Source organism: Tiliqua scincoides, chromosome 1 (assembly GCF_035046505.1).
Source record: "Tiliqua scincoides isolate rTilSci1 chromosome 1, rTilSci1.hap2, whole genome shotgun sequence".
NCBI lineage: Eukaryota > Metazoa > Chordata > Lepidosauria > Squamata > Scincidae > Tiliqua > Tiliqua scincoides.
Window position 1 is genome coordinate 128,052,416 of NC_089821.1, and position 23,752 is coordinate 128,076,167.

At 44.1% G+C, this 23,752-nt stretch overlaps 1 protein-coding gene and 1 pseudogene across 4 annotated transcripts in view; both read right to left on the reverse strand.

The window, feature by feature from the left end:
• The window catches only part of ERBB4 (erb-b2 receptor tyrosine kinase 4), a 912,234-nt gene that overhangs the window by 287,518 nt on the left and 600,964 nt on the right, over positions 1–23,752 (reverse strand). For all 4 annotated transcript variants that reach the window (XM_066626312.1, XM_066626139.1, XM_066626395.1 and 1 more), the window contains exon 4: positions 2,675–2,809. In XM_066626312.1, the coding sequence (XP_066482409.1) occupies positions 2,675–2,809 (135 nt within the window). The remainder of the gene's footprint in view (positions 1–2,674; positions 2,810–23,752) is intronic.
• Positions 20,173–20,292, reverse strand: LOC136638002 (5S ribosomal RNA; annotated as a pseudogene).

Sequence of the window (23,752 nt, forward strand, 5' to 3'; positions counted from 1 at the left end):
ATAGTGGACAGCCTAATTAAATTTGGAACTCCAACTCTTGGAGTGTCTTTTCTAATGGCTGTCTGTTGGTGTTCTTTTTGCATCTTTTTAGATTGTGAGCCCTTTTGGGACAGGGAGCCATTTAGTTATTTGATTTTTCTCTGTAAACCACTTTGTGAACTTTTAGTTGAAAAGCGGTATATAAATACTGTTAATAATAATAATTAATAATTTCTGGTGGTACCTCCAATAGGTTGTACCATGCGAAATGGGGGACAAACATTGAGAAACACTGATCTCGTTTTTTTTCACACATTCAGACTGCCAGCAGCCTGCTCATGTTGCGCTATAAGTGTGAATGCTTATAGCAACCTGTTAAAGCAAGAAACACTTCTCCGGTAAGCTTTTTAAACAATGTTAATGGGCATATGGGAGACACATAGGGGTGCTATTAATACAGATGTCCCCTATATCTGCAGTTTCCGTGTCCGCAAGTGGGGTGTCCCTGGAACGGATCGGCTGTGGATTTGGGGGCACACCTGTACATGACACTGGAAGAATCTCATATGCTTCCATTGTTCACCCTGCCTCTGTCTCTCTCTCTCTCTCTCTCTCTCTCTCTCTCTCTCCTCATCCTTGTAAGCCCCTCAGGGCAGGGACCTGCCTTTTCACTCTAAGTAAAGCATCATGCACACTGATAGTGATTGGACACAGAGAGACAGATATAAAAATAAACAAATAGTAATCCTGTCTCTAGCCAAAGAGTACTGGTGCAAAGAAAAAGAGGAACCAGACTTCTAATGCAAAAATATTTTAAAATAGAATATGAAATTATATCTCTGTAGACCCAATGTCTCCTGGTGAGTTGCCTTTTTTTGCTTCAAAGGCAGCAGACTTGCTTGGACAGAACCAGCTTCTGGGAATCTGTCTTATTGTAAGAAGTTGTCCTGGGAAACAAACAGCAAGGGAGTGCTGGTGCCTTCAGCACCTGCCTGTGAACTTCCCAGGGTTTCTCATTTGTTGGAAACAGAATGGTGGGCTAGCGCTGCTGAATTTCCCCTTCAACCTCAGAACTGCATGCAGATTAACATATTATACAGCTTGCCTGTGCAGCTCTGATTGGCTCAGGCTACAAGATCAAAGGAAAAGATGATCTGCTCATCATTCTAGGAAGATGCTCCTTTTAATTTATAGGCTGATAGGTGGGTGTTTGCTGTCTGTGACTCTGTATTAGTGCTGTAGCTTGACTGCTTTCCTGGACTAATTTGTCCACACACACCCTGCCCATGGCTCAACAATGTGTGTTGGTTTTTGCTTTGTTTTAATGCTTTCTTTTTTATGTTCTAGAGTCTAATTGTTTAAATTAATGTTTTAATGGCTCGTTATCATTTTTTTTTCTTTTTCCCAGGATCTTTTCCAGATCCTCCCTTATTGTTTTGATGCATTGTGCATTTATTATGGAGCTCTGTCAGCTGCCTTGGGCATTTGCTTTGGCATGGGAGAGGCAGGATATAAATTTTTCAAATAAATAAATAAATAAATAAATAAATAAATAAACTTCCGCTAGTGCCAGCCACCCAATTCACACATGATAATCTGAACGCTATATTTAATCAAATGTACACATCAAATTTCCTAGAATTTTTGAAGTAAAGAGACATGAAAAATAATGACTTTGAAAAATGTTGCATTGCAACTTTTTAAGAACAATGTAGAATTTTTGAAGTATTTTTGCTACAGTTAGTTTACTCCTTTATAATATTTTTCTTTTCCTCTGTGTGTATGTATGTGTGACCAGTGCATATAACTTCATTTTGAAGAGCTGTTTATTATCCTTGCAAATCTCCATTGCTTTTTCATACAGCTACATAAACATGAAAACTAGATAATTGTTTATCACTTCATTTGGCATCTGGGGTTATAAACAAACTGCAGCAGTTCTCAAAATCATTATTGCGACGGCTAATTATGATATCACACAAAGAAGACTGTGACTTAAGGCATAGTAAAAGCAGCAGGAACAAATGAAATCTTAACAGTAGAGCTCTGTCAGGGTTTAAAAATAATACTTCAAAATGAGAAACTCATGGAACACACAAGTACGTGTTTCTTCGTACAGTACATATAACATAAAGATGATTAGCTATTTTTCAGACGGAAACAACATTTAAAACATTGAGGAATTTATAAAAACAGCAGTGCAACCCTGACTACCTTCCCATGCTGCATTGCAGGGATATTTCTGGTCGGGGTAAGTTGGCTGTTTCAACTTCCAGGTGTTCCGACTTCCAGGCAAACCTCCAGAACTGAATCAGAACGTAACTTGGACACTAAGCACACACAATTGGATTGCCGACAGAGAGGAGTAGCTCCTATCCTCCCACCAAGGTAGTATGAGAATAACATGATGTTTCTCTCAGCATGAAATGCCTCCTCAGGCAATTTACTGAATGGGAGCTTATAAATAATGTAACTAAAATACAATGAAACAAACTAAGAGCAGGCAGAGAGATTTGGAATAATTGAATAGAACTTAAGAAGCTACAGAAGCAAAACAGTTAACACAAATGGTACTGCAATCAGGAGTTCATGATTTTTGTGTTTTTTTTTAAAGGTACATGCGACCGATTGGCATCAGTGTTCGATTGGCATCAGTGTCCAATATCACAGAGTGGGTTGCAAAGCTGATACTTACAATCTGTACTGCTGTTTTTGGGAACCACAGAAAAGTTGGAAGCCAAAGGGTTACGAACAATATCTTCCCAGTGAATAGTGTCCGCATAGCAAAGAAACCTGTTCTGGCCAACGTATGCTCCTCCATTCAAGATTTCTGTACCAAAGACAAGAGGGGAAAATCACCACATATGTTAAAGCCATGTGATGAAAGGGCAATAAAATGCAATTATTTCAGAAGTTTCCAGCAGAATATAGAATAGCAGGGAAGAAATCTTAAGAAAGACATTGAAATCTGAACTAGCACTGGTAGCATTGGCTACGGGTTCAAAAGACTCTTGTCTGTGACTCTTGAGTACTATCCTCAGAAGTGTTTATTATAATAATAAAAAAGTTCAGTGAGTGGAGTTTTCAAGAGGTACAAATGATCACAAGCAAAGCTTCAGGATTTGGTCTATTCCCAAGAGGGCAGAAAGCCCTGTGAGTAACTGAAAGGTGCAACTAAGCCTGACTTTTGCAAATTGATTGAAATGAACTAGGCCAGTGTTTCTCAAACTGTGGGTCGGGACCCACTAGGTGGGTTGCGAACCAATTTCAGGTGGGTCCCCATTCATTTCAATATTTTATTTTTAATATATTAGACTTGATGCTACCATGGTATGTGACTGCATTTGGGGAAATGTTACAGACTTGAACTTTTAACATGCTACTATGTATATGTGTATGCTTTTAACAATGATAGTCAATGGGACTTACTCCTGGATAAGTGTGTGTACGATTGCAGCCTAGGATTGTGGAAATTTTCCTGCCTGATGATGTCGCTTTTGGTCATGATATCACTTCTGGTGGGTCCTGACGGATTCTCATTTTAAAAAGTGGGTCCCAGTTCTAAATAAGGTTGTTGGGTGATGCCAGTTGCCTAGGCACTGAGCCCTACATTTGTCTTCCTGTACACTTGTAGTCCACGGTTTGCCTCTCATATGCATTGCCTAGTGTGAGAATCACTAACTAGGCAATGCATATGAGAGGTAAACCCTGGACTACAAGTGTACAGGAAGACAAGTGTAGGGCTCAGTGCCTAGGCAACTGGCATCACCCAACAACCTTATTTCAGGTTGAACTGGGGTAAAATTGGAATAGTAGTTGTTGCTGCAAAGGGATGGGAGAGCCAGACAGAAGGTGATTCCCTTGGGAAAACCTCCCTTCCAGTATGAAAGGGAGCCCCAAAATTTCTGGGGACCATTGGATGGTAGCAGACAGCTGGCTGACTGTGAGATAGGTGGCATTTCCCAACATTCATCCCCAACTGTACCAGTCCACATGGTCAACTTATTGGAACTACCATTGGAAGTAACTGGTGATGATGTCATTGCGAATTACTTCCAGATTGGGAGGGCACATACAACATGACAAACAACAGTAAGAAACTCAGGGCAGATGGAAGGGCTTTTTTGAATGTGCAAATCCTGGGCTTGGCGTGCCAGCTCACCACTCGGTGGTCACACAGACCACCGAGCAGCAGAGAGGTAACAAAATTATGCAGGGGATGGACAGAGTGGATAGGGAGATGCTCTTTACACTCTCACATAACACCAGAACCAGGGGACATCCACTAAAATTGAGTGTTGGGCGGGTTAGGACAGACAAAAGAAAATATTTCTTTACTTAGCGTGTGGTCGGTCTGTGGAACTCCTTGACACAGGATGTGGTGATGGCGTCTAGCCTAGACGCCTTTAAAAGGGGATTGGACAAGTTTCTGGAGGAAAAATCCATTACGGGGTACAAGCCATGATGTGTATGCGCAACCTCCTGATTTTAGAAATGGGTTATGTCAGAATGCCAGATGCAGGGGAGGGCACCAGGATGAGGTCTCTTTTAATCTGGTGTGCTCCCTGGAGCATTTGGTGGGCTGCTGTGAGATACAGGAAGCTGGACCAGATGGGCCTATGGCCTGATCCAGTGGGGCTGTTCTTATCTTCTTATGTTCAGGGACGTTGGGGGAGGTGGGGAGGAGGTGTTCCAGGGAGGGGGGAGGCAAGTGGAGAGTGGGTGGAGGGTGGGGAGCAGGTGTATCAGGAGGTGAGGTGAGGGCGGGGAGAGGCATGCTGGGGGGAGAGAGCAAGGAGGGAGGGAGGCTTCACTGGATCCAAAGCCTCCATGTTGGGCTTGCCGCCCTACATGGAGGCACTTGATACACTACCCACCTTTGGGTTGGCGGTGAATCGAGTAACCCCATTGTGGGGCTACTGCACATACCCACCCAGGGGAAGGGGACAAAAGTCCCCTTCTCCTGAGGTGCCGCTGGTGGCTGCCTTGGATGTGCAGGATGTGGTGGCAGCCATTTTTGGTGCCGCCGCAGCCGCGCACCCCAGGCAGATCAGGATTGGGCTGCAAGCCTCCTACTGCTGCTTGTCATCTTGCGTTGCTGCTCTTGCTGCCAGATGGTGAGGGTCTTGGGGGTCCTATGAGTACCACTGGACAGCACCTCAAGTACCACTAGTGTTACTAGTACCACTGGTTGAAAAACACTGAGAAACGCTGAGATAGGGTAACCATCTTCCTCCCAAGTGAACTAAGTCCAAGTAGTTTATTAAAATCACAACAACACTATACCAAAAGATAAAAAGGGAAATAAATAGGCCAACATCAATAGGCCATGTGTTGGGGTGAGGTGACCACACAGGGCAACCAGGTGCACTGAGCAGGGGGCTGGACTAGATGACCTCTAAGGTACCTTCCCACTCTAACATTGGTGAAAAGAGTTTGCCAAAGAAGTTATAAAGGCAAGATGAAAACCAACTTAAAGTTAATATGTTTCTCTGGGTATTTTCCCTACCCTGTGTACTCAAGCTTGTTTGTGTTCTTGCTTTCTACATCACAGCAGCTGGGGGGGTGGGGTGTCAGCAACCCTTATCAATGCATCCGACACACCAGATGAGAGACCAGGACAAATGTGCAAAAAAAGTTTGCTGTACTGCTTTTTATAATCTCTGAGTGTTACCTACAGTCTATCTACGAGGTTGTTCATTGGGGTTCCACTTGTGCCCCTTTATTCTCCCACTCTATAATTAGGCAGACTTCGCAGTCCAGTGAGCTGGCTCTGTTTACTGTTCTTTGTTTACTAATCAGTTTGGAAAGAAGGGAAAGATCAACAGCAGTAACAGAACAGATATGGCTGCTGCCTTGGTAGGACTCAGCACAGCCCCTGTCAATTTGATGCATGAAGGATGTTTGCATGATACAGCATAGGAAGAAAAAGCCTCTGATGAAAATGGGGGGCTTAATAACAAACATGTACAATTTCCTCCTTTGACCATATTAATCAGATATGGGTATTGACGTTCACTTCTAGGAAACCTTTGGCTTAAAGAGATTGGCTTTTCCACAGAAAAAGGGATTACCCTACACAATAACCGCTATACACACAAACATAAGAGATTGAGATTAGGAGCATCACACTTGATCTTCTGCTTGGCATGGATATCCTTTTGATGCACACAACATCTGTGAGTAATTTTGCTCTGCAAGGAAGGTAGGATTTACCAGGAGGTCCTAGTGATTAGCAACCATTCTTATTTTTGTATTCATGAATACAAGGCCAGCCTAAGCCTCTGTCTCAACATCTGACATTAATGAAATAGATGTCTCCCAGACACAGAGCACCAGATCTAATCCTACCTTCACTAAACACTTACAAATGTATTTGAATTATCCTCTCCAATATCTGAACATACACAAAAGTCTATCACGCTCATCTTAAAATCTTCCCTTTCTATGTCTAATTGGCAGAATTTCTTTGACAAAAGGGCAGTGGCAGTGTTGGAGCTATAGAGGCTGATGACCCTGTAGCACACTGTTCAGCAATTTTATTGCTTGCTCCCCCTTCCGGCAAAAGAGAAAGGGGGGGAACTGCCTTCCACTTTTGCATAGTATACCAGAGCCCTTCCCTCCCAGTCTGCCCCAATGGCAGTGTGGCATGTCATGCGGGGGGGGGGGGGAGGAACCATGCAAGGCTGCCTTCCTCCACATGCGCAAATGGAGGCCCATTCCTGATTAGCTACTTTAAGGACAGTGAGAACTGCACTGTGGCTTTGTTATTTGCCAATCAGGCAAATCCTCATTGGTTGCCTTTGGCTCAGCCCTTCGGATATCACAGCCTATGAGGTCACTTTTGGGGTCCAAAGGAAACTTTTGGATCCTACATAGTACATGGCCAACTATGGTCACACCAAAAAAATATGCTTGTGCACAACACTTTCAAATTACATCTTGCTGGTGGCAAATCACTCGATTGTTCCCAGGCACTTCTATAGAAAACATAAACTGGCTATGTCCTTGATTTACTTTCTTCAGAAGTCAAGGTAGGGAGATAGGAAGATAGGACTTTTCATCAGGAGAAAGTCATTGATTCCTCACATGCTTCAGTGTCTCGTGCAGTTGTTCGCAGATGTTTAGCACTGGGACCCACTTTTTTAGAATGATAATCTGTCAGGACCCACCGGAAGTGATGTCATGACCGGAAGTGGCATCATCAAGCAGGAAAACTTTTAACAATCCTAGGCTGCAATCCTACCCACACTTTCCCAGGAGTAAGTCCCATTGACGATCTTTGTTAAAAGCATATACATAGTAGCCTGTTAAAAGTAAAGAGCTATAACATTTCCACAGATGCAGTCACACACCAGGGTAGCATCGTCTAATATATTAAAAATAAAATATTTAAATGAATGGGGACCCACCTGAAATTGGTTCACGACCCACCTAGTGGGTCCTGACCCACAGCTTGAGAAACACTGGTCTAGTGTGTTGCGCACAGGCAGTCAGTAGGTGAGCCTGCATGTAAGAGCGAATGCTGAGTGCATTTGTGCATGAAAATGTGCATGAGAGAGCACTTCAGAATGTACAGAGACCTGGATACAATGAAACGAACACATATTTTCTAGTAACCTTCAGCCCAATCTTACCTTTTCCCCTGCCATAGCAAGTAGCTGCACCACAGCAGGCTACGCTGCATACTATGGTTGGGGGGGGGAATTGGGAGGCTTAGGAGAGATAAGAGAAATACTTTCTCTTACCCCTTCATAAGTCCCTCAGTTGCAAATGAGTCTCCTCAGACTTGTGCAAGATCTATAGCTGGTGCAAGTTCAAGGACACAAGGTGGGTGCTGGGAGGCTCTGGAGGGGATAGCATCCAGTGCAAGTTACTTATGCCTGGATGCAGCACCCTCCTGCCATTAAGGAACTAGGTCCATTCAGGAACTAGGTCTGCTAGCAGTGTTGCAATGTATGGTGGTAGCTGTAGAGTTCTGCTATCTTCAATAGCTGCTCCTGATTTCCCATTCTGCTGAGTCTGTGCTGTTCATTACATTTCCCAGACGGTAATTTTTTCCCCCTTTGCTCACATGAGACATGTCCTTGGATGCTGTAAATTGCAATAGTTCAGTCCACTTCAGTGAACTGCTTCAAATGAGGCTGAGCATCTGCTTCCCATCTATTTTGCTACTCTCTCATCTTCATTTTTCTCTTCCCCATTGAGAAGAATGTTTGGAAAGACCTAATAAACCTCATGATACATTAAGCAAATGAAGCTCAAATGTAATCAATATACAATAGAGCTTCTTTATAATGACCTCATCATCTTAAAGCTAACAACTAATTTTAATTTACAACAACACTGAAAGCAAGAGATAGCATTAAATTTAAAACAAAACAAAACACACCACACACACACATGCACACAACAAAAACAGAGGGCCTCTTCATGATACCAAGAAGTTGGCAGGAAAAGGCAAATGAAAAATTAAGACCTTACCTACGTCTCCAAGAAATGCTTGAAATTATCTTGGGATACAGTTCTTGAAGAGTGAGATTAGGAAATGAAACGAAAAAATCTTTTATGCACCTTATGTTCTTCGATACTCTGAGCTAAGGGTTTTTTGAGTGGTCTGCTCTATAATGTTGCTTCACATGTTTTTACATGCATGTGAACATAGTGCTGGGTAGATTTCAGGACAACAGGACCCAGATCAGTCTTGTGATGTTTTACTTGGGCTTACAATGAAGAACATCAGGTCCCACAGGCCCTGAGAAAAGGCAACTTTGGTTGTTCAGAGCAACAGCTTCCCCCTCTAGCTGGTTGGCTTAGGAGAAGCCTTGTCTTTCTTGGAAATTCACTGACCAGCTACACCTTGCTATTTGGTAACATAACTACTGATACAATCCTGTGCATGTTTACTTTGAAGTAAGTTCCACTGTGTTCAGTGGGGCATATTCTCAGGTTAGCAGGGGTGTCCAAACTTTTTGGCAAGAGGGCCACATCATCTCTCTGACAACTGTGTCAGGGGCCAGGGGAAAAAATAATTAATTTACATTTCAAACTCGAATAAATTTACGTCAATGAATATATCAGAGATGGAACTAATATGAATGAATGAAGATCTGGCAATAGCTCAAGACCTATAAAAGGCCTTGCACAAAGCAAGGCTGGCCTTTCCTTCACTGCCGCTGCTGCATCATAGACGTGAAACAGCAAGCAGTGAAGGGAGCCCTCATCCCAAAGCTCACGCGAGAGGTTGAACAGTCGCCCTCACACTGAGAGCAGTTGCTTCAGGCCAGCAGTTGCTTCAGGAAGCTCTAGCAAGTCTCCGAAGGACCAGAGGCTCATTGGAGACTAGGGGCTCCCCGCAGGCTGTATTGGGAGTCCCCAAGGGCTGCAAATGGCCCCTGGGTTGGGGTTTGGGCACCCCTGATGTACAGGACTGCAGCCCAAGGATTTCAAGGTCTTTTTTGAAGACATCAGAGCAGTTGAGCTAGTGGTAGCAATGATACCTATGACCTGCACCCCTCTGAAGCTAGCCAGGCCTTCTGAGCCTGGGACCAGGCAGTGGTGCCACTTGCTTCTGACATAAACCTATGGCCAACCCGCAGCATGCCTCATGCCATTTTTTGTGTAGAAACTCTTGAACGTGCCACTCCAGCTTAAGATCACTTTTAGCGCTTACCATGATAGCTAAATAGAGCCTCCAAGTTCAAGGACAGTATATCTCCACATGCCAGAAGCTATACAGCAAGAGACACGGGAGTGCTGTTGCCTATTTGAGGTTTTCCAAGACACCTGGCTGACTGCTGATGAGGCCCAAAGGTAGCCTGCATGGACCTTTAGTCCGGCCTAGCAGGATTTGTTCTGAGGTCCATATAAGGTGCATTCATTGCCCTTCTGCATAGCCCAGCCCCCCCACCCCCGCCTGCCCACCTGTTCATCCTCAAAAATGAACTTAGTTGGGATCTCTTTGCAGATGATTTCCTGAGGATGGGGTATCTGCCAGCTGGGTTTTACTGATTTCATCCCACCTGGGCATTGCTGATCTCATCAGTCATCTTTGCGCTGCCCAGCTTGACCCCTGCCACCTTCTACTGCCAGCCTCTCGCTGTTTCAGCGCTCCACCAATCTTGCCTTCTCTGGTAAGTGAGTTGACCCACCAGTTAGCAGAATGCAGCTCACTAGCATCCACCTTATTGGCTTTCTGTCTAGTACATCATTCTTTTCCTGCCTTTCTCCCCATTTTCCAACCAGAGCAAATCAATCAGGGTAGGTATGGCACCCTGAATGCGCTTGTTGCAGCACTAGAGGCTTGGGGGCATGCTAGGTAAGGCGTAGCAAAGGAATCAAGCAAACTGTAAGCTGCTGCGGTGTTTATTTGTTATTATTTGTTTTTCAACAATTTATGGGAACTTTGCATGTGCCACTTAGAAAGTGTTCAAGTGCCACAGGTTGGCCACCGCTGACCTACAGCGATACCTCAGCAGATCTGCCAATGGCAGAAAACAAGGGAGGGCAAACAGAGAGGATAACTAAGTAGAACATAGAGTACAAACGGAGAGTGCTGCTGAGCCATTATGAAGAAGGTTTGGCCATATTCAAGAGACCAATCAAAAGAAAAGTGATGCTTGTCAGAAGTTCCACATCATGCCCTTTTGAGTTTTCACAGCACATGGAATGCCTTACATGAATCACCAAGAGTTCTTTTTTCCCCCCCATGTCCTTGAAGGTTTATACAAAAATGTGCTGGACCTTTTGGATTTCCCTTATCACAAGTTTCTGAGCTCTTCTTTGACACCTTTCTCGCTTTTGGTGCTGCCCTCTTTTTCCTTTGCACAAAACTCAAGGCCCATGTACTGGCAGGAGGGCCTTTTGGATAATACGTTCACAGTAGGACGAAATATGATAAGAGGAATGGTATTAAACACAGCACAGAAATATCATCCAACGGTTGCGACAGAAAAAAAAATGCTAATAAGAGAGAGAGCACAGAGCTGTAATATTTCGGTATTTGAGGGTAAGAAATGAAATTTACAGTGTGTCCAAAAAGGCACAGTTTTCACATATACAATGTCAAATTGCTTGACATCAGTGTTTAGGTCTCTGAATTTAGTCAGATTATCTACAGGCTTATGAAACCTCGCCCCACTCCCACCCCCAGGGTTTTAACCTATAAAAAGGCTCAATCTGGTCAAAAGGTAAGGACTGTCAAGTAACAACAAAATGAGTAACTCCTGGAGGTGCTAAACTGAGACTGAAATGCTCCTAAATACTGAATCATTGTTATCCTTTTGTAGACATGGGGTTCAGTGCTCAGGGAACACAGGACCCCAAATTAAAAGTTCTGAATGCAAGAAATAGATACCCTGAGAAACAACAGCTTATCTTTCCCAATCCAATTCTAGTCATGCATAGTTACCCATGACTAATTGTAGAAATACGTCAATAGGAACACGCATTCAGTGGAAAGTACTGCATTGGGAACCAACAGCATCTATATTTGGCAACATAGGCCTGCAGTTCCTGGTCATGCCAGTGAGGAAGACAGCTCCCATGTCAAGATCAGGACACATAGTGCCCTGTGCAGATGATTTAAGAAGAGATGAGATGAGCAAAACCAAAATGTCACGTTTGTTCTGGAAGATCAGGGAAGTGTCAAAATGAAAATGAGGACTTGAATTTTCTTCATTTCAGCCTAGTGACCACACTCAAAAGCGCAGGGATGTGTATATTTCATATCTGGGCCAAAGCTACTTTAAGTCATGATTATCTGGGTCAATAGCTAAAAAAGCAGAAGAAGATTGGAAAGAAATGGCAGAGCAACAAAAACTTTAGTCAAGTTTGAAAGAAAGAAAGAAAGAAAGAAAGAAAGAAAGAAAGAAAGAAAGAAAGAAAGAAAGAAAGAAAGAAAGAAAGAAAGAAAGAAAGAAAGAAAGAAAGAAAGAAAGAAAGAAAGAAAGAAAGAAAGAAAGAAAGAAAGAAAGAAAGAAGCTCCTAGGATTTTTCATTATACTATTGCAGGGGTGTCCAAAGTTTTTGGCAGGAGGGTCACATAGTCTCTCTGACACTGGGGGGCCAGGGGAAAAAAAGAATTAATGTACATTTAAAATTTGAATAAATTTATATAAGTTTACATAAATGAATATATTAAAGATGAACGTATATGAATGAATGAAGGTCTTGCCGACCTTTCCTTTGCTGCTGCTACTGCATCACAGATGCAAAACGACAAGCAGTGGAGGGATCCCTCATCCCACAGCTCACGCGAGAGGTCAAACAGCTGGCAGCAGTTGCATTTGGCCAGTGTGGACTCCAACAAATCTCTGGAGGGCCAGAGTGTCATTGGAGACTGGGGGCTCCCTGAGGGCCGCATTGAGAGGCCTTGAGGGCCTCAAGTGGCCCCAGGGCCAGGATTTGGGCACCCCTGTACTACTGGAACAAGGTACACCAACCCTGCACAAGCATCCTGAATCTAAAGAGGGCAATAGAGCTAATTAGCTAGTTAAGGGCCCAATCTGCCAGTGGCACTGAAATGGCTGCTGCTGTATCCTGTGGGGCAGGAGAAGATTGGTTCCCTTACCCATGTAGCACCCCCAGAGTCCCTAAGTGTCTGTTTGTATTTGCAGCAGCTAAATCACTGGTGCAGTCAAATAGCTCATGTTAGTATTTCAGGGGGAGTCAGCAGCTTCTACCTCTGTCCCTGCCCCCTCCCTGGCCTGAACCACCTTGCAGGTTGGTTGTCCTCTCCCCATCCAGAAACCCCCCCTTCCTGCCTTCCTCCGCCCTCCTTCTGCCTCCTCCAGGAACTCCTCCCTGCCGCCCTGTTGCTCATTGGAGTGGTACAGAGGCCCAGCGCCAACTGCGCAGGCCTTTCTGCCAGCACCTCTCTCTTCCCGGCCACCGCCATGTGCCTTGTGGCAGGCATGTTAGCGACTGCCATTGCCCAGGAAACACATCATGATCAAACTATAGTATGCAGATTGCTAGTCTCAGGATGACTTCTTTCCACTTCTTTCTCAGTTCAGCTCAGTTAGACAGACGGGCTCTCTGTCTCTCTCACTTTCCTATCCAATTTTGCAGTTCCTTCAATAAAGTTTTCTTTTCTTTATAACCACAAGCCTGGCAGTGATCTTCCTGACAGAGGATTCCCAAAGCATGCTGCATAAATCAGCTGAGTTGAATTGACAGCAATTTCAATCCCCATTCTTTCCAAAGTCTACCAATCTGCCATTTTGAGCATGGCTGCACCAGCGGGGTTGGGCAGGTAGGATTGGGTCATAAACCATCTATGTAAAATTAATCACCTCTCCCCCCAGCCCCACACACACCCTTTCAACTTACAGCTGATCCAAATGTGCTGTCAGGAACATAGTAAGCATTCTTATGGGACATTAGGGCTATTCACGCACTGCAGGTGTGTCCAACATGTATATAACAGACACAAGCCGCAATCCTAACCCACTTTCCAGCACTGAAATAAGGGAAATGCAACTCCAAGGTAAGGGAACAAACATTGCCCTGCCTTGAGGAGGCCTCCATGACTGCCCCCCAACTGCAGGATGCAGCACATGCCCCACCGGCACAGCTATGCCAGAGCTGGAAAGTTGGTAAGGATTGCGCCCATAGATTGTTGATTTGCACATGTGTTCAGTTATTAACATTATGCTCAATGCACATTCAGCAGTATGCACAAACTGTGTTCTACATTTTTAGGGCTTCGGTTTCCAGGCACACTTTTCAAATAATTGCACCTACAGGCATCTACATCAAAATAGACACATATACACAGACATATGTACAATGTAATGTGTGGGTACCTAACTTTGTGTCACCTCTAGAATATATAATGGGGTTCAATTTTTGAAGAAAAAAAAAAACAAAAACCCCACATCAAAAGTGTCCTGAACACATATTCTGCCCACTGTACTCTGTGTATTCTATGAGAAGTAGTCTCACAGTATATTGTGAGAGAAGTACAGGTCCAGCCTATTTATACATGGATTTTTTATACACAGATTTGACTCAACACGAATGTCCCCTGCAAATGAGAAGGAATGTGCTGATCCCTGGAGAAGAGGAAAAATGCACCCCTTTAAAATCAGTTTAAAAAACTGAACAGTCCTTTAACAACAGCCTCCTTAATGAGAGAGAGAGAGAGAGAGAGAGAGAGAGAGAGAGAGAGAGAGAGAGAGCGCAGCTGGCTGACAATCCATCAATCCTTCTCTCTCCAGCTGACCCCTCCCTTCCCCCTGAGCAGAAAGGTGATCACTTTCCGCCTCCTTTATGTCCTCCCCAGACCCATGCATCGGACGAGCTTGGCTGACACAACCCTCCCTGCCCCAGTCAGCCCAGTCGACTCTTGCTTATGTGCCGTAAAGCACGTTTGCGACCCTTCTTTGTCAGCGCAAGGGACTTGCACTGGCATAAGGTGCACTCAGGATTGCGCCCTTAGTCTTCAAAGAGAACCAAGCATGCACATTATCTTGTGCGCATTAATCTAATGCATAAATGTTATTCCAACAGCAACAGTGGAAAACAGTGGAAAACTCCTTGGATACTTACAATCTCCAAATTTGTACAGAGGCTCCAGGAACTCTAGTTACACTTTATCCTCTTTGAGATCCAAGATCAATGGATATCAAAGGCCATTTCACACATTTTGCTGGAGAAAACCTAGATTTGCCACAAGGTGTATATCACAGCGGCCCACCAAATGCCCCAGGGAGCACACCAGATAACAAGAGACCTCATCCTGGTGCCCTCCCTTGCATCTGGCATTCTGACATAGTCCATTTCTAAAATCAGGAGGTTTCCACTAAAATTGAGTGTTGGAAGAGTTAGAACAGACAAGAGAAAATATTTCTTTACTCAGCGCGTGGTTGATCTGTGGAACTCCTTGCCACAGGATGTGGTGATGGTGACTGGTCTGGACGCCTTTAAAGGGGATTGGACAAGTTTCTAGAGGAAAAATCCATTACGGGGTACAAGCCATGATGTGTATGTGCAACCTCCTGATTTTAGAAATGGGTTATGTCAGAATGCCAGATGCAAGGGAGGGCACCAGGATGAGGTCTCTTGTTATCTGGTGTGCTCCCTGGGGCATTTGGTGGGCCGCTGTGAGATACAGGAAGCTGGACTAGATGGGCCTATGGCCTGATCCAGTGGGGCTGTTCTTATGTTCTTATGTTCTTATGTTCTTACTCTGAATGTTTACATATATGTGTAAAAACATATGGTATGAAACAGCTCTAAAGGCCAAATTAGATTTTACATTAACAATGTAATTCACCCTGATGTACTTCATTTTTTCACAAATAATATATGCAGTGGGAAGATGATTGGGTCGGGGGGAGTAAGAGACTATCTCCCCCATATGTGCTATTTATCCTTGAAAAACATTCCCACTTCTGCCAACTGACTTTTTACAGGGAAAGGACACATAAGATGAGAGAAGAGGAAAACTGGATTCAGAAAGGTTTTGGGAGTGAACTTAAAGTCCCCTTACCACCCACAGCCATGTCTAGTTGGGACCCAAGTGTCAACTATCTGCAGAAAATGATATGCACTACTGCAGTTGGTCATAACATCCAGCCATGTTCTTTTAGTTCCAAAATAGGTGCTTTCACAATCTAACCACAGAAAAGATGGAAAAGCTTAAGTTAAGGAGACATTAATGCCAATATTATGTCAGCAAGGCAAGAAACACTTCACAGCTAAATGCGAAAAGAGAACACTAAAGACTGTAGTCAACTTAGGGCCCAATCCTATCCAGTTTTCCAGTGCTGGTGCTGCTATAACAGTGGGATATACGCTGCATCCAGTGATGTGGAAGTAGTCACAGAAGCCTCCTCAAGGTATGGGAACATTTGTTCCCTTATCTCGGAGCTGCATTGCGATTGCACCGGTGTTGGAAAGTTGGATAGGACTTGGCCCTTAGGATGCAATTCTAACCCACTTTTCAGCCCCAACATAAGGGCAATGCAGCCCTTACTAAATTTCCTAGGTAAGGAAACAAACATTACTTTATTTTCAGGAACCCCCTGTGAGTGCCCCTCAACTGCCCCCCCCCAACTGCAGCACATGCCCCATTGGCACAGCTATGCCAGTGTGAGAAAGTGGGTTAGGATTTGGGCCTTAGCTTGTTTTTTTCCTTTTTTTTTAAACTGTGCACCTTGTTTTAAAAGCTGAGATGCATGATTAAAATGTAAACTCCTAGCACTGTCTATCGTGTTATTAAATAATTTGATCCAAGGACATCACTCATGCTGCTAAACTTGCATTATTCAGATCTAAGATAAACCAATTGGCATCTCTCTACAATCAACCTAAAGTGGATCAATCTGCCATAGTATTATTTAATTTGATACACTATTCAGCAAACAGAGCAACTACCACAGAACAGGACCCTGAATCAGCAAGGTCCTTCAGCACATGCTAATACTGGAGCGCATTAGATACTAAGCGCCTGTCCATCAGTGCTGGTACAAGGAGCTGCAGCTACTGGAGAATGACAAAGGATCATACAAGGACCCGTCTTGCCAACTGAATCCCACCGCTTGCGCTGGCAATGCACTTGGCTATAGAGAAGAGGCAGGACAGCAGCTCTTGCAGGGAGTCCATTAATACGTGTTTAAAATTTGGGAAGTTGCTAGTAGTGTTAACAATATATTTTTGGAGCTGGAGAAAACATGATGGAATCCGAATGTTATGATTTGGACAAAAACTATATAGAAAAACACATCTACCTCTGGCAAGTTTTTAAAAAATTATTTTTCACCCCCTCTGACCCAGTAGACTGCATTTCTGCCTATTAGCCCACAAAGCAAGTGTAGAACTTCAATTTGCTTCCCTCCTCTCAATACCACGAATGAGGGCAGTGAAGCGACTGCTTCAGGTGACAGGCTGGCATAGGCAGCATCCCAAGCTGGTTTGGTTGGCAACCTTCGGTCTGGAAAGACTATGGTATAAGCCTACAGTACCCGGTATTCCCAGGTGGTCTCCCATCAAAGTACTAACCAGGCCTGACCCTGCTTAGCTTCCGAGAGATCAGACAAGATTGGGCATGTGCAGGGTTTGGGTAGCCACCAAAAATAGTTACCACTGCTGGATGAGGGGGCAGTCCTCCACTTGGCCCAGTTGCTGCTGCCATGGCAGCATTACCTGGCAGTGGCTGCTCTTACTACTGGCAATGGCACTGCCGCTCCTTCCAAAGAAGCAGCAACACAACAGACACTGTTTGAGGTCTGATTTGGCAGCAGATGGTGAGAGGTGCAGATTGGTGCAATATAGGTAGACATGGGGCTGCGCCTCCACACCTGCTTCACCACACCTCTGCTGTCCAATTACCCAGCAGTAGTGGCCACTACTCTCAGAGGAGCATCAATGGCAATAGCCTGGACAAGAGGGGGAAGCCAGCCTCCTCCTACCCCCACATTTGTGACTCCTGTTACCTGGTGGCAGCAGAGCAGATAGGAAGCTGAGAGTTGCTTGCCCATTGTCACCTGGGGAGTTCAGGCCAGTTCAGGGAGTTCAGGCCAGAAGGCTTCAAGCTGGGGAAGTCCTGATGGCAGCTCAGGCTCATAGCCATAATGCTACACCAGCTCCTTAAGCAAGCCAAGTCAGCCTCAGGTTCAATAAGTGATTGACTGATTGACTTAACTCATAGGGTGGTGGGAAGGGTTACATCAAGATTCATACGTGTGAAGTGTTGTGCATGCTTCAAAAGCCCCATAAAACATGTTCAATGTGATTGAGCCTCCATATCTGCAGACTTGGTTTCCAGAGTTTCAGATCTGTGGTTCTCTTCCCTCGCCCCTCACTCACTCAGCGACTTGATTGCTGAGATGCACATTGTGGCTGGATAGATCCTGGCAGGCAGCAATGAGGGAGAGGGGTTGACTGCACATCGTGCCTGATGGTCCTACCTTCATTGTAACTGTTTATTTCATTGCAGTGAAGAAAGGACCAACAGGAAAGCTACGGCAGCAGCCCCTCTCCCACTAGTCAATATAACAGCAGTAATAACAAAACGTGTGTGTTGTGGCAGTGCAGATTATTTACTGTATATTGGTTGTGGCTTCAGTAGCTTTAATCTGCAGGTTCACAAGGCAATGAAGTGTTGAGACCAGATACTGCATCTGGGAAAATAAACCTTAAGAGTGTGCAGGAGGGCAGCATTAAAAGAATAAAAGGATAGAGTTTATTGTCTCCCTGGAAAAGGGAGAAGACAGCTTATACGGTTATCGTTACTTAAACTTAATACAGTGTTTCACTACCAAAGCTTCTTGCTGGGTACCGACAGCTTTGGCTTAGACAGTTACAATCTAACTGTCGAAGCAAGCAAGACAGCTACTAATTTGCAGGGTGTATTTCAGAGCATTTACTTTTGCTAGTTCTACTAAACTTCCCATTCCAAAGAAGCTATCAGGTATAATTAGGTGTTATAATCACTCTAGCGGTATGCATCTGGCAGGACCTCAGTCTGCCCTTCCCAATTATATCACCCAAACAGACTGAACTGCAAGATATCATTTTCTTCAGTAAAAATCAATCCTACTCTAGCCTGCCGTCATATACAGTGACAGACTACCCCAAAACAAGTTTTCTAATATTGTAGCTTTGAGTCAGTCCGACTCCAGCTTCCATACATCTGCAGCAGAGATCAACAAGTTCTACCACTCCAACAAAACATTAAACTCCATTTTTTAATCTCTACTTTTAATCTGCTCCTCACCAAACCCCCCTCCCCCCGCTTGGACCTCTGAATGTATGTCTCCAATTGGCTGCTCTCAAGCCCTGCGTATTCCATCATTGGGTGGAAGACAATTGGTTTAATTATTTTGGACAGGTAGGCCACTGCCTTATCCATCACAGGGGATAACTGGGAAGAAGTAGTGATGACAACTGAAAACTCTGCTGGCCAAGAATCTGTAGAAGTAGCAGACACAGAGTCACTGACACCATCCTTTTCCAGAGAATTGGAAAAGAATTGGTAAAGAATCCTTTACTACAGAGAATTGGAGCAGCTTGGTGTGGCCACAAGGCCAGCTGAAGCTGTTTGGTGGGCTGATGCAGGCAGTGGGCTGGTGTGGGATACCCTGAGCACATTAAAGGTGTGCCCACCCTTTTACCTGGCCTCAGCTGGTCCCCACAGTGGTCTCCCTTTCAGGCTCACTCTCTTGGCTCTAGGGCACAGTGTCACACCTACAAGACTGCATGAAACAGATGGTGGGGTGCAGTGTGTGTGTGTGTGTGTGTGTGTGTGTGTGTGTGTGTGTGTGTGTGTGTTGTGGATTTAAACATCTCTTTTTGAGCCCAATCCTATTCTTTTCCCCTCTCACCAATGCAGTAATGTCAAAATGGATTCTGCTGCATCTTGCAGGGCAGGGGGTGTTGATGTCCTCTGGGTAACAGAATAATTGTTTCCTTACCCGGTGTGAACCTCCACAGTGTGGAGGGGTCGTCTACTCAGATCTGAAATAGTTAAACAGCTGGCACAGGTCCATGTGCCACAGGATCAGGTTCAAGAAGGGGGTTAGGATTTGGCAACCAGTGCTGCCACCGAACCTGCCCCCTTCCTGGACCCAGTCCACCAATCCTCCACACCTGTCACTGCCCCTTTCCACCCACCCCTCCCACTTCTCCATCACCATACCTCCTTTGGTGGCAGAAACTGGTTGCTGTGGAGCATATGGGAAGGCTCCAGCCTTCCTGCTTGCATTGCCAGAGTGCTGTTTGCGACTGGTGCCGACTGCTTTATGGCAGTCAACACCAACAGAAGAGGTGCACCACCACTGCTCAGCCCAGGCAGGACTTGCCGTAACTCTGTATCACCACAGTGGATGGGTCCACAATATGGATGAAAAACAAAGCAGTTTATATTTCAGTAGCTTTTGATTCCAATCAAAATATCAACAAATCATAAATGGAAAAGATGGACTAGTTTGAGATATGAGAATAATTCAATACAGGAAAAAAAACGAAACCTTTGTAGACTGCCACAAATTACTATAGCTATGAGAAGCAGCACGTCCTCCTCATGGGCGCTATCCAGCATTAAAATACACATTCTCAGTAGAACTCCGGGCAAGAGATATAGGCTCAGAAGTTAACTTCCCTTTCCCAGCACAAACTCTTCTCTTCCAAACCAAACAGCCAAGGACAAATGGTTGGCAACCTTCAGTCTTGAAACACTATGGTATAAGCCTACAGCACCTGGTATTCCCAGGCGGTCTCCCATCCAAGTACTAACCAGGCCTGACCCTGCTTAGCTTCTGAGATCAGACAAGATCAGGGATGTGCAGGATAACAGTTGCTGCAGCCAAGGACAAGAATGGAAGAATGAGGGCCCAATCTTATGAAACTTTCCAGCTCTGATGTAGGTGCAATGCAGCCCCAAGACAAGGGAACAAATGTTCCCATACCTTGAGAAAGCCTCCGTGACTGTCCCACTCATCACAGGATGCAGCATGTACCCCACTGGTATGGTTGTATCAATACTAGAAAGTTGGATAGGATTGGGCCCTGAGTCCTCTCTACTGACAGAGACAACCCACATACTCTCAGTGGAACAGGCAGAACAACATTTTATTTTTTTTTTAAATTTAGGTATAAGACTAGCCCAGTTGGACCCAATGAGGCCTAACAATCATGTTGAGTAAGGTGCACATTAAATCATGTTAGGGCCCAATCCTATGTTTCCCAGTGCCCAGGGCTGCAGTGGTGCCAAAACGGCCTCCACGGCATTCAGTAGGGCTGGAAAACAGCACTTACAATCCCTACCCCATGTAAACCCCAGGAAGCCCCAACAGGTGTCCTCGGATCTGTGCCCAGTCTTGAGCGGTCACAAATTCAAGGAGATTCATGTTGTGACTCCTGGGATGGGGGTCAGGATATGGCAATAGGGCCTGCTGCCACCTTTGCCTCCCTGCCACTTTGATCCCTCCCCTGCCACGCCTTCTCCCTGCCCTCCCCCCACCCCAGAATGCTTTCCCTCACACGCTTTCTTACCTCTCCACCTTCCGGCACGTCGCATGAAGCACTGAGTGGCAGACCATTGGCCTCTGACTGGCGCTGGACTGGCACTAGGTCCCACAAACATGCCTTACAGCACGTTTGTGACAGTGCACGTAAACTGTGAGCCGGCGTGAACTGTTCTGGATTGGGCTTTTAGAGAAATGAGGTTTTGTTGAACATGTAAGGGGGAAAAAGTCAGTACTACTTTTATCTTCCTCAGTACTATAGTTTTACAGAACAATCATTTCAGTCAAATTCATCTCCTAATTGAATTCCTATCATAATTTAAGAAGTTATGTCAGGCACGTAGAAACCTGAGGCACATCCTGTCAAAGTAACATCAGGCATATTGTGTCACATTGAGACTGTTTCTCCACACTTGTGAATTATTTTAAATTCTTAAACTTGCTACCTGCCTAGAACTATTGTCTGTGCACCATTGTTCAAAATATATTCTTAGAGATAGAGCTGATAAATCATATAAAGAGTTACAAGCACAATAGAGCTTTTCATTATTCTTCAGCAATTCCTAGTCCTGTTTTTATAAATGTGAGTCTTTTTATCTTGAGATTCAAGCAATAAATATGGGCTATATACAAGAAAAAAGTTTCAGATATTATGGCAATTTTGTACACGTACAAAAATTAGAGGCCTGCCATTCATTGGAAATCACATTTAATGTATGATTAAAATATGAAGGGGCCCCATGCAGTACAATGTCTTAACCTGCAACCCTCTCCAATTAATGTATCTTTTTTTTTTTTTTGCATACACATGCATTGAAACCATATGCATGCTTATTTGAAAGACAGTTCCAGTCTCCAATTGGGTTTGCTCCCAAGGAAGAGGAGAAAGTGAAGATTTGACCCAAATCTCCTAGAAGTGCTTCCCTAGTGGCTTTCTTCAGATGTTTGAATGACTATAGTTGAAATAGTCCACTACCTTCAGTACCTCCCCTCTAGAACTTCAGCCACCGCTGGATCAGTGTCCTCAGAAGACTTGGCATAACTATTCTTCCACCATAAGGGCAGGAGGTCTGCCTCAGTTGGTAGAGCTGCCGCCTTGTATGCCTGAAGATCTGAGGCTGCCAGTTCGAAACAACCGGAAGTACCTGAGAACTGAGGACACGCTGATATACTGATGAGCTGACCCTGGTGGCAGAGAGGAGTTGCCATCAAGTGGAGCGTGGGAAGTGAAGGGCCAGAGAGAGGCCAGACCCGAAAGGAATCCAGCTGGAAGGAGGAGTTCTATGAAAGACTAGAACTATTCAATTGGAAAAATCCCTATGGGGGTTTAGAACAGCCTGCCTATGTAAACTGCCTTGGACTAAAGTCTGAGGAGAAATCTGAGGACCAAAAAAAGGCGGTATATAAATACCTGTATAAATAAATAAATAAATAAATAAATAAATAAATAAATAAATAAATAAAATAAGGCAATGCAGAAGAAGAGCAAAATTACTTTATATGATGGGTTTGGGAAAAAATCACTCTATAATTTAGCTAATCAAATATAAGTTTTGTTGGATTAGTTCTCTGCCGTACAAGGATTTCGTGCAACGTGAACAGGAAGATAATGAATACACAGTTTGAGAATTGCTATGCTTCCTTTGCAATATTGTTCCTCAAAGGTTGTTTTGTCCAGAACCTTCCTTTGATCTCAGAGCAACCAGATGATAACTTGGATTTGGAAAGACATCCATCATTCATTCTTAGTTATCTCCACTGAGCATCTATGCCTAATGACAAATCTCACACAGCTCAAAATCTTACAGAAGATTTTTTTATGCTATTAATGTGGTGCAAATAAAAGATTTACTTCTTCCAAAATCCTTGTGATACTTCAGTTTGCATGCAATAATTTCAATTTACTCTCCTGCTTCCTTCCAGTTCTTCTTCACTAGCATGGCCACAACTGTTACTTTAATAGCCTCCCTCTTGTCATGCCATTTGCTATGTAATTTTTTGATCACATCCCTAGCGCATTTCCCATCTGCCTGTAGCAGCTCTCAATTCATCTTCTCTCTACAAAGACATGTAACTTATATATATATATAGGGCAGCACCTTTTCCTTTCAATATCTTGTTATGGACATTTCAATGTTTGTGTGAGAGGAAGGAATGCTAACAGCAGCAGTTTTTATCAGGCTAGCCCATGGATACCGAGGGCCCACTATATTGTTTTTAACCATCACATTAACTATACTTATCTTAAACATTAGTTTTTTTAAATTAAATGTTTATGATTTCTTTGCTGTTCTATCAATCTCTTAATACATTTTCTAGAATTTATTCTGAACTCTCTTTTTCACCCCTTGTAGCTATTTTGTGTTTATTTTTTGTAGGTGGATGGTATCCATCAGTTCAAGGCCCCTGCAAACATACACATGCTAGTTTACATGTGAGCTGCATCATGTGTGCCCTGTGGCATCCATGGTCGCTGGAAAAAGCATTCATTTTCAACACGCATTCTTGGACTGGGATATTACTAGTCCAGTTCCCACTGAGAAAGGATGCCAACAGGCCTTAGAACAGCCTCCACTGTCCCACGTCCAAGGGTAAGCACTTTGCTTTGGAGAAAGGAAAAGGGTAGGGAAATTGGCAGGGTGACAAATGCCATCACTTCTTCATGTGCGATATAAAACATGTTTCTTGTTTGCAGTTTTGCCTCTATTCTACTTGTTTCTCCAAGATCAGTTAAATCATTGTTTAATGCCCTAGAGCTTAACTAAAATTTTTGTACTATTATATAACTATATATTACTATT